The following is a 15,948-nucleotide window of genomic DNA, read 5'->3' as shown; positions in this document are numbered from 1 at the left end:
GTAATGCACCCATGCCTTACAACATGTGATGGCAGATTCTCTTGTCAAGAGGTGAAATCTATTTCTCAATCTGGGTTAGCCCATGACTTGCATTGGCCAATGAGACATTAGCAGCCACAATGCACACACAGGCTGGAGAGTCACGTGTGCGCTGGGGCTTGCTCTCTTGCTGCATTTGGTACCCTGAGAAGACCATGTGAACAAGTCCAAGTTAGCCTGCTGAAGGATAAGAAGCCATGTGGAGGAGAACAGAGGTGTTCTAGCTAATAGCCAGCTAATCGCCGGACTTGTGAATGAGACCATCTGGAACCAGCCAGCCTCCCAGTCAACCTGGCAACTGACTGCAGACACGTGAGTGAGCCCAAGTCAAAGCCAAATGAAGAACTGCCCAGCATAGATTACAAACCCACAGAATCGTGAGCTAAACAACAGCTTATTGTTTTAAGCCATAAGTTTTGGGACAGTAATGCAGTAAAGGCTAACAGATACATTAAATTATATTTTATTTGGTGCTACTAAGTGACACACTTAAAGTTAGTGAAAAGCCTAATTGAATCAACGGGCTCTCTCTGGGATTTAACTTTCCTCCTCTGTACTTTAGCTTTTCTAACTTTAAGGAAAGCAATATTTTTATGAAGGTCAGCAGTAATTCTAATTCAAATGTATGTACATACAGTTTTCATATCCTCTTTTCCTCTTTTCTCTCCAACAACTTCACCAGAACCCACTAGGAAGATGATATTTTAATACATGCTGTCTTCAAATAAGATAATAATATATGTTAAGGGCTTAAAAAACTCCAAAAATGTCATATGTGTGAGGTATCATCATTATTGTTTCACAATGAATAGAGTTATATAATTGCTGTCAGAATCAGAGTACCCTTACTCCTTCTCACTGAGACTTTCCTGTCTGTTTAGCAGCACCTGGAACAGTTTCCAGACTTACCTGAGACTTGAAGTAAGTTTCTTGTGGGGTGGCAAGTACATCCGCAGATGCGATGTCTAAATGCATGAGTGTCTGCCGAAAAGAAGGTCGATTGCGAGGTTTACTCTGCCTAAAAGTTAAAAAAAAAAAAAAAAAAAAAGCTTGTGCATTTGAGAAGTTGTGTCCAGGAGGATAAAGATTTTACTCTACTTTATAAAAAATATTTTTGACTCCATGTGTGGCTGTGTCTCAGGAAGTTTTGATGTACTGAAGAGCAAAAGGAAAATATAATTATGAGATACCTCTAATGATGAACTGGAAATCTCTAGGATCTGTTTTATAATAATTATCCCTTAGGACTGGTAAAGTAATGATAGCTATCATTTACTAAGGCCTATTATTTTAAGATATCACACCAAATTCTTTATTTATAATTTTTAATTAATCATAACACAACAACTCTATGAGTAGGTGTTACCCCCATTTTACAGATGAGAAAACTGATACTTGGATGACATACCCAAAATTACACAGATAAAAAAGGGCAGAGCAAGTATCTGAATCCAAAGTTCTCAAATTCCAAGTCTCCTAGACTTTACACAAAGTAAGGTTATTCACTCCAAATACACGTTAGAGACTTCCTTGCAGTTTTAAATATAGTTTAGAGAGTTTTAAATATGGTTTTGAGGAAGAAGATAAAAGAGAATATTGGGAGAAACATATTTCTTACCATGTCTGCTTCATAAGGATTTTGAATCCATCAGGGCAAGTGGAAGGAACTGGAAGGTGTAGGCTATTGCTTCCAACACCCCAAATAATGGCTGAAGAGTCTACATCTTTGTACGGGATCTCTCCTGTCAGCAGCTCCCAAAGCACCACTCCAAAAGACCTACAGTAGTACCGGGAACAAGTATAAAAGACATTTCAGAAAGACTGACTTGTATTTTAGTTATTCATTTATTAATTTTCAATTGAATATACACCCAGTTTTAAAATTCTAATATTGCTATAGGAAAAATAGAAACAGCCAGGAAAACTCTGAAAAAGAAAATTAATGAGGGGGTAACCAACACTATCAGATATTAAGACATACTATAAGGCTTCAATAATTAACACTGGTGATGAATAGTCAGCCAGAATACTGGAATGGAATAGAAATCCAGAAATAGACCCAAAACATATAGGAATTGAGTATATGAGAGAAGTGACATCTCACACCAGTGGGGAAAATATTGATTATTCAATAAATGCTGTTGGGAGAATTGGGGAAAAAATTAAATTTACACTTCATCTTACATCAAGGTAAATTCTAAATGTATCAAAGATTTAAATGTGAGAAACGAAATCATAAAATCATTAAAGAACACATGGAAATTTTAAAAAAAGAATCTTAGAATGTTGAAGTCTTTTCTAATTAAGAAATCCAGAAGCCATAACAGGAGAGATTGATAAATCAAACAGCTTAAAAGAAAATCTTGATGTGGAAAAATCCCTCCACCATAAGAAAAACAACAAAAGTGAAAAGTACCTATAATTTATATACACAAAAGGATAATCTCCTTAATATATAAAATACTCCTGTAAATTGATAAGAATAAAAGATCAGAAAGCTTAGTAAAGGATTAGAGTAGTTCACAAATAAGAAATTACAAATGGTTCATAAATATATGAAAAAATGTACAACCCTATTTATAATATTAGAAGAGGAAGCAAATTAAAACTGCACCTAAGACACTGTTTTTTTACCTATATGGTTGGCAAAAAAATCCCAAAGTTTAACACATTTTATTGCTGAGACTGAAAAAACACTCTTACACATTTCTTTTGGGAACATAAATTGGTATAATCCCTAATGAGGACACTTTGGTAATAATTACCCAAATTACAAATGATCCCACATTTCTATTTTATCCTATTTACTCTAAAATTACATGCAATTTTAACATATGCTATTTTGTAGGTTTTAAGTCTAAAAGTTACTAGTAGCCAATTTTAAGAATGGAAGAAAAGCAACTATAGGGAAATATACCAGGTTTTTTTTGTTTGTTTGTTTTTGTTTTTTTTCTGCCAGGCCACACAGCATGGAGGATCTTAGTTCCCTGACCAGGGATTGAACCTGTGACCCCCATAGTGGAAGTGTGGAGTCTTAACCACTGGACCTCCAGGGAAGTCCCAAGGAAGATATACTGTTAATAGCAGAGATTTGTAACCTCAGAGGAAAAGTTAATGAAGATTAACTCCCCCTCCAAAAAAGCATAGCCCATCAGGGCTGTTTAATAAAAGGGCAAACAGCCCCATACACCTCAAATAGGTCTAAATCATATAACTGTATCACAGCAAAGTATATCACTGATATACTCAATGATGGTCTGAGTCACCAAGAATAGGTAAACTTTGTTTAACATATTTTATTCAAGAAGGTGAAAATTATGTAGTATATTTCAGAAAGACTTTTATACTAAATGGCTATATGAAGTGAACTTTTAGTTTTCCAGAAAGTTCAGCATATTCTCTGGGAGTCCCCCAAACTGATGACTTACTGAATGGATATTCATCCTAATTCCTTCTCCCCCAATCCTTCTTACCAGGTGTGAGGATCATGCTGGGTAGTACCTCAGATTATATGAGACTGAAATCAACCAGAAGTGAGTAATACTAAAGAATATTTTGGGAAAGTAGACGTGTTGAAAGAGGAAAGTGCTAACAGGGTGAAAGTGGGAACAGGGTTTCTGGTTGGCATAGATGGCACCACTCACCATATATCGACTTTTTCAGAGACAGGTTCATTCCGTATCACCTCTGGCGCCATCCATGCTACTGTGCCAGCGAAGGACATCTTGGTACTTTTATCACTAAGTTCCTTAGATGTACCAAAATCTGAAATTTTTACTGCATCTGTGTGAGTCACTAAAACACTTTAAAAAGAAATACAGAAAACATCCAGATCGTTAGTATTAATGAAAATCACGACTAACTGGCAACTGAAGATTTTATTTGCTGCCTCCTACCTTGCAGAATTCAGCTCTCGAGTTCCAGTACTACTGGGGCATTAGCTACACACCACAAACAGCATCATTCATACTTGTGAGGTAGCATAGCATAGTGGGCTTTCTACATCTGGTTTTATCCTGCCTCCACCACTGCTAACTGTGTGACCTTTGCCAATTACTTAATTCTTCTAAGCCAGTTTTCTCATCTGTAAGATGGAGACAATTCAAGTCACAGTATCTTATCCACAATTCAAAAATCTCCAAAAATTCTTTATAAATATTTTTTCATATATATAAAGCAAACTCAATTTATCCCACTTTGTGCGACTGTCAAAGGTTTTGCTGCAGATTTATGAATGTGGCTGATCATAGGATGTGGCCCCAGACTTCGCTGGGGGTGTAAGATAATGCCCTATGTTACATTTCTGAAATCATCTGACTCCAAGAGCTTTGGATGAGGGATTATGGGTCTGTAATAATGGTCTCATAGAATTTTCATTTGAACTAAATGAGGTAATATATGTAAAGCACCAATCTCAATAAACATTGGTTTTCATCCTTGCTGGTCTCAGACAACTCAACAGGAAAAACACTTCTTTTAAAACACTGTTTAAATGATGGCCAACTAAAGTCATGCATGGGACCATGATACAAGGGATTCATTATTATAAAAGGCTAATAAGTATGCTGGGATTCCATTAATGTTGATAAGGAAAAGCAGGAATAAATTTAAGCTTAGGTAGATTCCACACAAGTCATGTTATACTTGTTACAGTAGTGATCTGGGTTGTGACTTGGGGCAAACTTCTTTTGCTAGCCTTAAAGTGAATAAAATCTAGTACCAGTCAAATCCAGAGAATTAGCATCCACACACACTAGACTGAGTTCACTTGAAATAACCTGTTTAGAACTTTAGAATGTTAATGAGTTAGGGTTTCAGAGGCTTAATGATATAGAGACTTAATTTTAACAAGAAGTCTTAATACTCAAATAGTATCAGAATCGAGGCGGCTAGAAAACAGAAAACTTCTCAATCTATCTCCTTCCTCCTCTATGTGAACCAGGAACTTGACATTTGTCCCCCTCCCTGCCAATGTCAGATGGCTCTCTATCAAACAGTTCATTGCTTATGATTGCTTTAGAATACCTTCATCCATATCTTAACCCTGGTTTTGTACGTGACATATAAAATTTACATAATTTAGGAATTTTTATTTAATCATGTTAGTCTTGGTGAAAATGTGTAAGGATTAAAATATCATGGGATATCTGAGATAACTGGAGAATTGATGGTATCATATATGCTGAAAATAAAAAAAGTTGATAAGCTCCTAGTAAGAAAAACACTAGAAGCTTCCTCTTCTGTCTCTTTTGTTCTGCTCATTATGGGACCTGTTAGTATGACAAGAGGGAATAGACTAGAAAAGATACAACATTGGGACTTTTGTGAAGTCTTCTGAGACAAAGTTGGGGTCACACAGCCTAAAGATTTAACGTAGGTAATGAAATCTCTCTTTACAGCAGATTGACCTTTGTCTTCTCAGTGTCAGCTTGGAATCCAAAGAAGCCAAGGCTGCTGGAGGTTCGCGATGGTACTGATAGCAGAGGGAAAGACTTACTGGATAACAAACTTATTGCTCTAATTTTTATTTTTTATTTTATTTTTAAAAAAGATTTATTTTATTATTTATTTTATTTATTTATTTTAGACTGCATCAGGTCTTAGTTGCAGCACTTGGATCTTCATTGAGGCATGTGGGATCTTTCGTTGCGGCGTGTGGGCTTCTCTCTAGTTGTGGAGTCTGGGTTTTCTCTCTCTAGCTGTGCCATGCAGGCTCCAGGGCATGTGGGCTCTAGTTTGCGGCATGCAGGCTCTCTAGTTGAGGTGCATGAGCTCAGTAGTTGTGGTGCGTGGGCTTAGTTGCCCTGTGGCGTGTGGGATCTTAGTTCCCTGACCAGGGATCGAACCCGCATCCCTTGCATTGTAAGGCGGATTCTTTACCACTGGACCACCAAGGAAGTGCCTGCTCTAATTTTTAAATGACAAGAGTTAAAGAGAGTAGCATGTGATTTACATATCCTAAAATTTCCTGAATTCTTCCTCTAAAATTAATTCTTTTTTTTTTTTTTTGGCCACTCTGCCTGATTTGCAGGATCTTAGCTCCCTGACCAGGGATTGAACCTGGGCAGCCACTGGACTGCCAGGGAATTTCCTAAAATTAATTCTTAAGGAGAACAAGGTGGTTAAGAAGGAGGCCATTCAAAGAGGTCTTCGGCAAGTATTTTGTGTACTTCATGTGTATGCAGTGGATGACAAAAGCAACAGATTGTGTGAAAAATGTGACCAGAAGGAATGAACACTATAATAAAGTTTATTTGCAAGTAAAGCAAGGAGAAGGTTGTTCAGTGAGCTAACTACTATAATAAACATTGTTGAGAACTATGGTGATAAATAAGAGCTGCTTTGAAGTTGATAATCAAGGACAGATTTGTATCTTCCATGGAGAAGAGGCAGGATTAATTGTGAATCCCTCATCTTCACATCATGAGGGAGAATGCAGTGGTCTGTGGTCTAAGTTCTGGGTTCAAGTCCTAGCTCCATGACTTTGGGCTCTGAGTTCTAGATTTTCTTTATAAAATGATATTTGTTACATCTATTCCATACATTTTTGCTAAGATCAAAGCAGATGTGATCATGGATATTTTTTAATGTTGTAAACCATGAAAGCACTATGCAAATATGTTTTTGGAAAAAGATTAATTCTCTGCTTCTCTAAACAAAAATGTGGTGGGAAATAATGAAAATAATGTTTAAAAATAGGAGCTACACTGAAATATACCATTTAATCAATTCCTTTTCTTCCTTCATGCATTTTGGGGAACTGAATAAACATTCCTCTTGAAGTGGTTATTGGTAGCTGAAGAATCACTTTGAAAACAGGTTACTAGAAACAGCTCTGCTTCTCTTAAATAACCAATTTATATTATTTAATGGGCACTGTGAGCCTCATTACTACTCGTTTCCTTCTTTGCTTAGACTCTAGGAAGCTCAAAGCCAAATTCATAAGCCACCTCTAACAACTGTACAGAATCTTATGGCATACATTTTGTGAACAAGCTTTAGTTAACGTTTTTATTTTCTCTTTGCCTCTGTTTCTTATCCACTTTTATCCTGTGGTATATATTTGTGATACTCAGTTTTTTTTAAATTGGTTTTTTGGGGGGAACACACTAGGAAAACAATAAGTCAAGCCTTCCAGTGGGAAAGTCTGGCATTAATTATCTGAGATGATGGAAAGTGAATACTTTAGTTAATATATTTTGTTTCATAGTTGTACAATTAAAAGGCAACAAAAAGGGAAAACTACTGTCAGTGCCTGGACATATCTGCCATATAGGTAAGTAGGTTAACAATAATCCCCCAAACATGCAAGTAGAGTTATCCACTGTGCTAATTTAAACTGAACTGAAAATATGATGTCCAAAAGCTTCAACTATGGTTGATAAAATTCCATATTTCAAAACAATAAAACAAAATGGCTGAAAAATTAGCTCCAGAACTCACTTAGGTGATTTGAGATCACGATGAATAATTTTATGGAGGTGTAAATAATTCATTCCACTTGCAATTCCTGTGGACCAATCTACTAGCAATCGAGGTGTGATCTTCCTGCCAGCTCGCAAAACCTCATAAAGTTGTCCATGGGCACAGTATTCCATGATGATACAGTAACATGGGGCCTGAGTACAAACACCCCTTTCAAGAAAACACAGACATGTACATGAGTACACACATACATATAAACATATATGTATACATATTTATATTTTAAGAATAGTTAATAAATTTAATAATTAAGACCAGTTCTCTGTCCAAATTATTTTAAAAATGCATATAATCTTTCCTGATCCTTAAATTACCATTTAAATCCCTCTAGTCTACATGTTTCTTTGTTATGCACATAGACAATTTTAGTTTGTTTTGTTCACTTTAGATATCTATATGCTATGTTATATCGGTGCTTTTCCTGTGGGACCATTCCATTCTAGGACAAAGAGAACCTTTCTCTGAGACTTGTGTAGGTTGGATATTTTAGATTGTTAAGAAGAGAAACCTTACAAATGTAATGAGTGTGGCAGAGCCTTTAGTCAAAGTTCAACCCTATCAAGTCATCGGAGATTACATACTCGTGAGCAGTCTTACAGGTATAATGAGCGTGGCAAATTCTTCAGTGTGCTTTCAAGCCTAAGTTAATACCATCAGGTAATCTATATTGGTGAGAGACTTTAATAATGTTTTGATGTGACAAGACTTTTAGCAGGTGTCCCCATCTTAGGCTTTATTAGAAAACTCATTATGGATAGAAACCAGATAAATGTAATTGTCGTGTCCTGTCCTTTAAACATGGAATTTATTCACCGAAGAATTCATTCTGGAGATTATCTCACATATGTTATGAATGGGAGAGAAAACTTTACTCGGGGCTCACATCTCACTAATCATAAGACAGTCCATACTGAACAGAGCATTACAGCTGTTCTCCACCTTGGGACTGTTCTATTTTTGTTAAACGCTCCTTAATACCTGCTCCCCATTCTTGAATATGCAGTATATGAATGTAGTTTTTCTTGTTCTTTCATGTGTCTAAATAAATCTTATGGTATGCAAAAAAAAAAAAAAAAAAAAAAAGAATAATTTAAATATCTTCCTTTAAGAATTAAATGGAAAGTTTTATATATAGTGTAGAGAGAGAATTCAAATAAAATATTGCTATTTTAACTATTTGTTGAATTTCAAATTACTCAAACTTAAGATAACTAGACTGAGGACCAAAAGAATCAATTTTCTATGTTATAGAGTAGCTGAAAAACAAACAAAAAAAACATTTGTTTAGAACAAAAATAATGTTACACAATGTATTATACACCTATGCAGCCTCTATTTTCATCAATTCCTACATCTTCTATGAAGCCTTTCCTGATTATTCCAGTCTAAAAAAAAATCTATCTCTTCTCTAATTTCCTATGCTACATATTTGTTTTTTATACGCAATTTTTCTCTCCCTGTACAGATTATCGGTTCCTTAAAGGAAAAGGTCTTCAAGTTCTTTTCTTTCTACCACATAGCTTAGAAGTTCACAGCAAGTCCTTGACAAATATTTTTTAACTTCACCTGAAAGTTCTTTGCTGATAAGGCCTTTGAACAAACAAGTACAGAGGCAAGGGGTAGGAGGAAGGATACTAACACGAAAGAACATCCTCTATTTGTCAGGCATGTTTACATGTTAGTTAATTGTCTTATTTAATCTGCCACAAACCATTGTACGATAGATATTATCTTTTCCATTTCTACAGGTAAAGCTCAGCGAGGAAAACTGACTTGTCCTAGGATCATACAACTAATACATGACAGAGCTGGGATTCGAATCCAGTCTGTCTACTTCAAAGCCCGTGCTCTTTCCACTTACTACGCTACACTGCCTCCCTTCCAGCTTTTAAAAGTTTGTATAGACAAGCATATTGGGGATTCCTATATTAATACTGTTATCCTATAAAAGTGGGAAAATCATATTAGCTCTACTTCACAGTTTTGTTTGAGAATCAGAAAAGAGAAGAAAAATTACCATGAGCAATTCTCTGTGTCTTATTTCTTAATGATACGTATGCCTTCCTCCAAAAGAATATCGTTATTCTACCTACAAGACTCCCAGCTAAAGTCCTCAGCTAGCTACCAATTTATGTCCTATCTCTTAGGCTGCTGTAAGTGCTGAAAGAATTTAGAGGTTGTGACTTGTGATCATGTGAAAGTCTTATAACAATGGCAGATTATGAATAAGTATAATTAGTTTTTATTTTCCCTGCCTTGATGTGCCTGTCAAATGCCACAAAGCTATTTCTATTACTCTCCTATCATATTCTAAGCTCCCCAGAATTCTCATCTTGATTTTTAAAGAAAAAATTTTTTTAAGTTTCTGTTACTTGACTTTCAGGAAACCTCAGTGGAGCACAAGTATACAGCAACAGACCATTTAATTTTTACTACAGAGAAATAATGAATAAGGGCAGAAATAATGTAATGTGCTTAAGAATATCAAAACAAATATTTGTTTGAAACTACTCAGAATCTTACTCAAGTATGTTTTAACTTGTCAAACAAACATTGACACATAAAGGGCCTAACAGCGATATGTTATACACTTTTCATCTTTCTTGACTGACAAATGAGAAGCAATCATTCCATCAGTCCTGTACTATGACAAGGCTTCTTAGTAGCTATAAATAACAGCTCTATAATCATTTCTAATTGCTACCTTTTCTTCCCTTTGGCACTCAATTTCATTAGGAACAGGCAGGTTGGGTTTTCTTAAAAGATTGCTTAAAAATTGGAAGAAAAAGAGAATATAGTATTCCTTTCTTGCACTTCCCTTCTGTACATGGTTCTTACTAACTTCAAAAGAAGCTGAAAGCACAGCAATCAGTATCCCGAGAGATGTACTAAAATCTAATCATGCCTTCATATCTTCCAGACGGTTCTGAATGATTCATTGGCCAAGCAACACATGGCACAGATGGCTGCAAACATAACACTGCACAATGCCTCAAGAGCATGGTGTAATGGGCCAGGGACACAGTCTCACTATTGTTTTCCATGTAGAGGTAAAGACAATTCAAGCATCTTCAGCCTAAAGAGTTGGACACCAACAGAGCAATACTTATCCATAATGCTGAAAACTGTATATGCAGGTAAGAGGGTCAGAGGGTAAAGCAGGGAAAAGACTCAGAGGAAAAAGGAAGAAACAAAAGAAAGGAAGGAAAGATCAAGCTTCTTGCACTCATTCTCTGAGGACACATTTCTACCTTCAGTAACCCACGACATCCTGCTAGAAAGCCCTCTTACCTGAGATTCATAGCCTAGTTCACTTCGGGAGGCCAAAAAGCCATGCTCATCTATAGAACATTCAGCGTCTCAAACCTAGCATACCAGTGATTTAAGCTTAAAGTTTAGTTAAATAAAAGGCTCTTCCTTCCATTTACGAGGGTAACCATACTGTAATGATGATCCTCTCAGTGAAGTAAAATGAATGAAAGAAGTGAGCCTCTGACAGACTTGTCTGCTTAAAAATAATCCTCCTATTGTCTTGAGAAATTTATCATCTTGGGAAGGATTATAATTGGTCTCGATAGCATTTTGTTTTAGTTTCACATCCTCCTGGCCCTCCTACGGCAACCAATAATAGAATCACTACAGCAACTGAAGTTCTCTCCCATGTCCTCTGCAGGGATGTTCCTTCCACAAGGAAATGAATCCAAGGACTTCATTTAGTATCCCAGTTGAATGCTTCTCTTCTTTTCACACTTCTTTCCCTTTCCGTAAGCGGTCTTGTTTGGGAATCAAAACTCAACCTCAATACACATTTAAAACCATTCTACAAAACTTGTACCCATGATTTCTATTCCTTACTTTGGGGATGTATTTCCAATTAGAAATTATTGCATGACATGTTTAGCTTTATAATGAGAGTTTTATTGAGGAAAGGATTCCTCTTGGGGGCTGGAGGAAGTCCCTCCTAGGTTAGGAAAAGGGAATTTATAAGTTATTCTAATTTTAGCTATAGGCTTATTGGTCATACTATTTTCCAGAATTGAAATATATATAAATTCAATATATATTATATAAAAATATGCCAAGAATCTCTAATTTCTAATCTTTCCTCCTTCCTAAAGGCTTTCTTTCCTGTTCTTCACCTTTCTTCCTCTTAAGCCACTCATTATTCATTTGTTCAAGCCTAGGGCAAAATTTCAAGGCTGGTAAGAGAAGGAACTCAAGGGAAAAGTACAGGGAGAAGAGATTATACATATTCAGAGCTCAGCACTGCCAAGTTTGGTGCCTTCTACAAATTTACCTCTGAATCTTTCCATTTTGCGAGGGATCCCTGTTAATATGAAAATAAGGGACTAAACTAGAAAGATACGTTCACATACTCTTGAAAACAACCACTTTGTGAAATAAATATAGCATTTAACTTACTATCATCACTAATTCTACTATTATTAGATTTAGAAAGCTGAGTGTTTGGCATTCCTTGAAAATGGATCTGGCAAAACCTGAGGCAGGGAGAAATACTCTGAAGGTACCTGTTATTACAAGTTAATATTTAAGAACGGACACTAATAGAAACTAGTAAGAAAATACATCTCTATTTACAAGGAACTAATTGTTCTCTGATCACTTCAGATGTTAGCTTTGTTTTCTTAACTGAATTTTAGGATGTTCAGGTTATCTTGAAGTAGCCTCTGTTATCCTACTGATAATGACATTGATTCAGCAGATCTGACTGCTTGGCATGAATCCACCTTCTCCCTCTCTGTCCCACGTACATCCCTTCCAAGAAATATGTGCTCTGGCAAAAACAACTATTAAAGACTATAAAATCCTTAAAGACATGATTCTAATATAATAGTTCTTTGGTACCCTCCCAAAGCACCTAGCACAGTGCTAAGTCTGTAGAGTGTTCTTAACATGTCTTTCAAAGCAGGAACTTAAATGTATATACTGGGGGAAAGAAAATTCTCTATTTCTTTAAAAAAAAAAAAAAAGCCTTGACCTACTTGAAAGCGATGATGTTAGGGTGCTTCAACTTCCTCAAATGCTTGATATCCGTCTCATTCTGCTCTCTTACTTTCTTGATGGCCACCTCCTCCGCTCGGAACTTGCCCAAGAAGACAGCTCCCTGGGCTCCACTACCCAGCCACTGCAGCTCTGAGATCTCCTCAAATGGCACTTCCCAAGTATCTAGGCACACAAGTGAGAAACAAGCTTAAAGAGATCTCAGTGGCCCCTTGTAGAATGCTCAGGGGCCATTCTACAAGGCCACTCTGAAGGGACCAACTTCACCATCACCCAAAATGACCTCTATCCTTTGTCTCTCACCCGGTAACTCTCCAAAAGATATAACCTTTCTATGGGTCTTGATACCATAGATAAGATATTCACATGTATTAGTTTGTATCAATTTTTAACCAGTGAAATTCAGCAGATCAGAGATCTCCTCCAATATAATCATCTCTGAACAAAACACATCCTGACACTCCCACAGCCCCACCTCCTCACTTGAAGCTTGCATGTTCAGTCAGTTCACCTATCTGTCTCTACATCACCATCCCTACCCCATCACCCATTATGTGTTGCTTTATTCCTCTTTGAATTTCTAGTGCAGGTTCTCAATTAATACTTGCTGAATGAATTTTCAGTGATACTCTCCTAAAGATCTAATGATGTATAATAATTAAATTAGCATTTACCTTTTATTTAGCACTTACTATACGCCAGACACTAGCATAGTGCTTTAGATCTGTCACGTGTTTAATCCTTACAACAATCCTATAAGTCTGGCCTTATTATGGTTATTTAAAAATGAGAAAACTAAGCCATAGGGTAACCATGCCTTAAGTAACTTAATCAAGGTCACATAATTGGTAAGTGGCAAAACAGGGCCCAGGACTCCAGAACTGGCTTGAGTCCAGGGACAGTGTTTTCTCTATTATACCACATTATCTCTCATGAAGTATTTGGTAGAGAGGGTCATTAGTTATGATATATTTACTCATATAGATGCAGTATTTTCAAGTTTCTGTTTTTCTTAAAGTTTAATTTCTTTTTGCACCAAAAATGTGATAGGGGTCATTTCTAAATGGTGGCATTATTGATGATTCATGTTATGTCATTTATCCTTTTCTGTATTAAAAATTTTAAATCATAAGCCTATATTACTTTTATTTTTATTTTTAATTGAAGTATAGTTGATTTACAATATTGTATTAGTTTCAGCCTATATTACATTTAAATGAATAAAATGCTATTTAAAATAGATCAAAAATTCAATCAATATGTGCTTTAATCTCATGCAACTTAAAAAGACGACTATAATCCATTGATTATCCTTTTTGCCAGTGCATTATCACTGCACTGGTCAGAAATGAACATCAAAGAACTAAGAGCCCCATGGAGTGAGGAGAAGATGATGACAATGCTAAAGGTTATGAGAGATTCTTGTCAGATAACTAATCACTTAAAGGCCACTGTTTGCAGAACACTGAACAAAGTAGTGTTGAATCAGCTTTGAAGATATTCTGGTCTTGAAAGCAAATCAACTCACTACTAAGTCAATGAAGCAAGAGCAGAAAGAGTAGAAGGGAACTACATTTCCCTCTTTTCTAATTTTCTTTAACAGAAAAGAAATTCCGTAGATGCTTAATAAAATGTGGTTTCTCATTACAAAGGTTAAAACATGACCTTCAAAATATAAATACATAGAGCAGAAAAAATTATAGTGAGGGTGATTAATAGCATGGGCACTTGTCCCATTCTTCGGGTATGAGCAGTATTAAAGGTTTCTGCTCTACTGAAATTGAATAGATGCTATACAAAAACAAATCTCTCTACAATACAAATAGCTCACAAATATGAAATCACCAAAGAAACAAATTTGGGTGGAAACAGTAAGTTACAGACGACTGCTTTTAGTATCTTTACAGCGTCTAATGACTTTCATCCCTATAGGCTTATTCATGTGGCACACATAGGACACAGGTATTGATGGCACACTTAGTTTTACTCATTAGGGGTCCAGTGAAGAACTAAACACAGTGTCATTTTGACCATTCTGGGGGCTGAATAAAGTACTAGCACTGGATTCTGAGCAAGAACATAACTGGGCAATATTTCTCCAAATAACTCTATAAAAGCCCAATTTTTAATACATAATTACTAAAATTAGACAGTCTTTAGCTGTCTTTTTTTCCTATTTATGCAATCTTTATTTACTGTTAAGTACTAGAAAACATTAGAAAATACTAGAAAAAGCAGAAAAGCACATATTTTATCTGAAATCCCAGCACATATTCAGTTTGCATCTTCTCTTTTAGTCTTTGTTTATATGTATACAGCTATGTCAGAGTTGTATGTGATGTACAGTTTTTTCTACTTTTTTCATATTATGTATTCCCCATGTATTTACAGTTTTTATTATAAGCTTAATAGTTACTTACTGTTAGTTACTTACCTCTTACCTTTTTATGTACTTGTGTTTCCACTTTTTTGTTTGCTAAGTTAAATTTGATACTTTTTTCTTTCTTTATATTACTTCCTCATGTTCAATCCTGAGATTAAAGAGTATAGTTTCCTGGTTCTTGGTATACATTCCAAGTTGCTATCCAAAAGGATTTTTCTAGTTTTTGCTGACAGTAGCAAAGTACGAGCAAGTCTCTTTTACTACAACTTTGCCAGCAATGAATGTTGCCGATTATTTTTTGGTGCTAATTTAATTAGGTATAAAATAGTGTTTTATAAGTTTGCACTACTTTAATTGCCAGTGATATGGGATATTTTCTCCACATTTGTTTAATACATCTTCTTTGTATGAATTATCAAATTTATCCCTTGTCCATTTATTTATTAGGGTCTTGCAGTTCTCATAAGTTCAAAGGAGCTTTCTATTTCTTTGGTACATATGAAGAGGCTTTTTACAAAAGCATTTTTCTTTTAATTTTACTATGTTTTGAACAAAATATTTTTATAGTTGCTTGTCATTTCCTTTGCAATTTCTTCTACTGCCTAATCTATCTTCTAAGAGTGATCTACAGTTGATTTTTTAAAAGTTTAACCTTTACATCTGAAGTTTATTTTGTTGTATGGTATGAGAACTGATGCAAATTAATTTTTTTCGTAGTGCTATTTAGTGATTCAAAAAACAATATGTTAAATAATCCTTTCTTTTTACATCATTTTATAATGTTTATATTGTAATTTACTATATATTTTATAAATAATTCCTATTATTTAGTATTTTTATAAAATGAGAAATAAATGAAGTATTAAAATACAAATGATAGGATGGAGGGACAAGATAGGGGTAGGGGATTAAGAGGCACAAACTACTATGTATAAAATAAATAAGCTACAAGGATATATTGTACGGCACAAGGAATGTAGCCAATATTATATAATAACATTTTTTTATTCTGCTTTTTT

At 35.4% G+C, this 15,948-nt stretch overlaps 1 protein-coding gene across 3 annotated transcripts in view; it reads right to left on the bottom strand.

Annotated features, from left to right (window-relative positions):
* MAP3K13 (mitogen-activated protein kinase kinase kinase 13) overlaps positions 1-15,948 on the bottom strand; it is a 166,150-nt gene that overhangs the window by 22,288 nt on the left and 127,914 nt on the right. For all 3 annotated transcript variants that reach the window (XM_060099252.1, XM_060099254.1, XM_060099253.1), the window contains 5 exons: positions 12,528-12,711; positions 7,483-7,674; positions 3,684-3,842; positions 1,658-1,816; positions 949-1,057 (listed from right to left, as the gene is read on the bottom strand). In XM_060099252.1, coding sequence (XP_059955235.1) covers positions 949-1,057; positions 1,658-1,816; positions 3,684-3,842; positions 7,483-7,674; positions 12,528-12,711 — 803 coding nt within the window. The remainder of the gene's footprint in view (positions 1-948; positions 1,058-1,657; positions 1,817-3,683; positions 3,843-7,482; positions 7,675-12,527; positions 12,712-15,948) is intronic.

Source organism: Mesoplodon densirostris, chromosome 5, assembly GCF_025265405.1.
Source record: "Mesoplodon densirostris isolate mMesDen1 chromosome 5, mMesDen1 primary haplotype, whole genome shotgun sequence".
Taxonomy (NCBI): Eukaryota; Metazoa; Chordata; class Mammalia; order Artiodactyla; family Ziphiidae; genus Mesoplodon; species Mesoplodon densirostris.
This window is presented reverse-complemented; position numbering and strand designations above follow the sequence as displayed.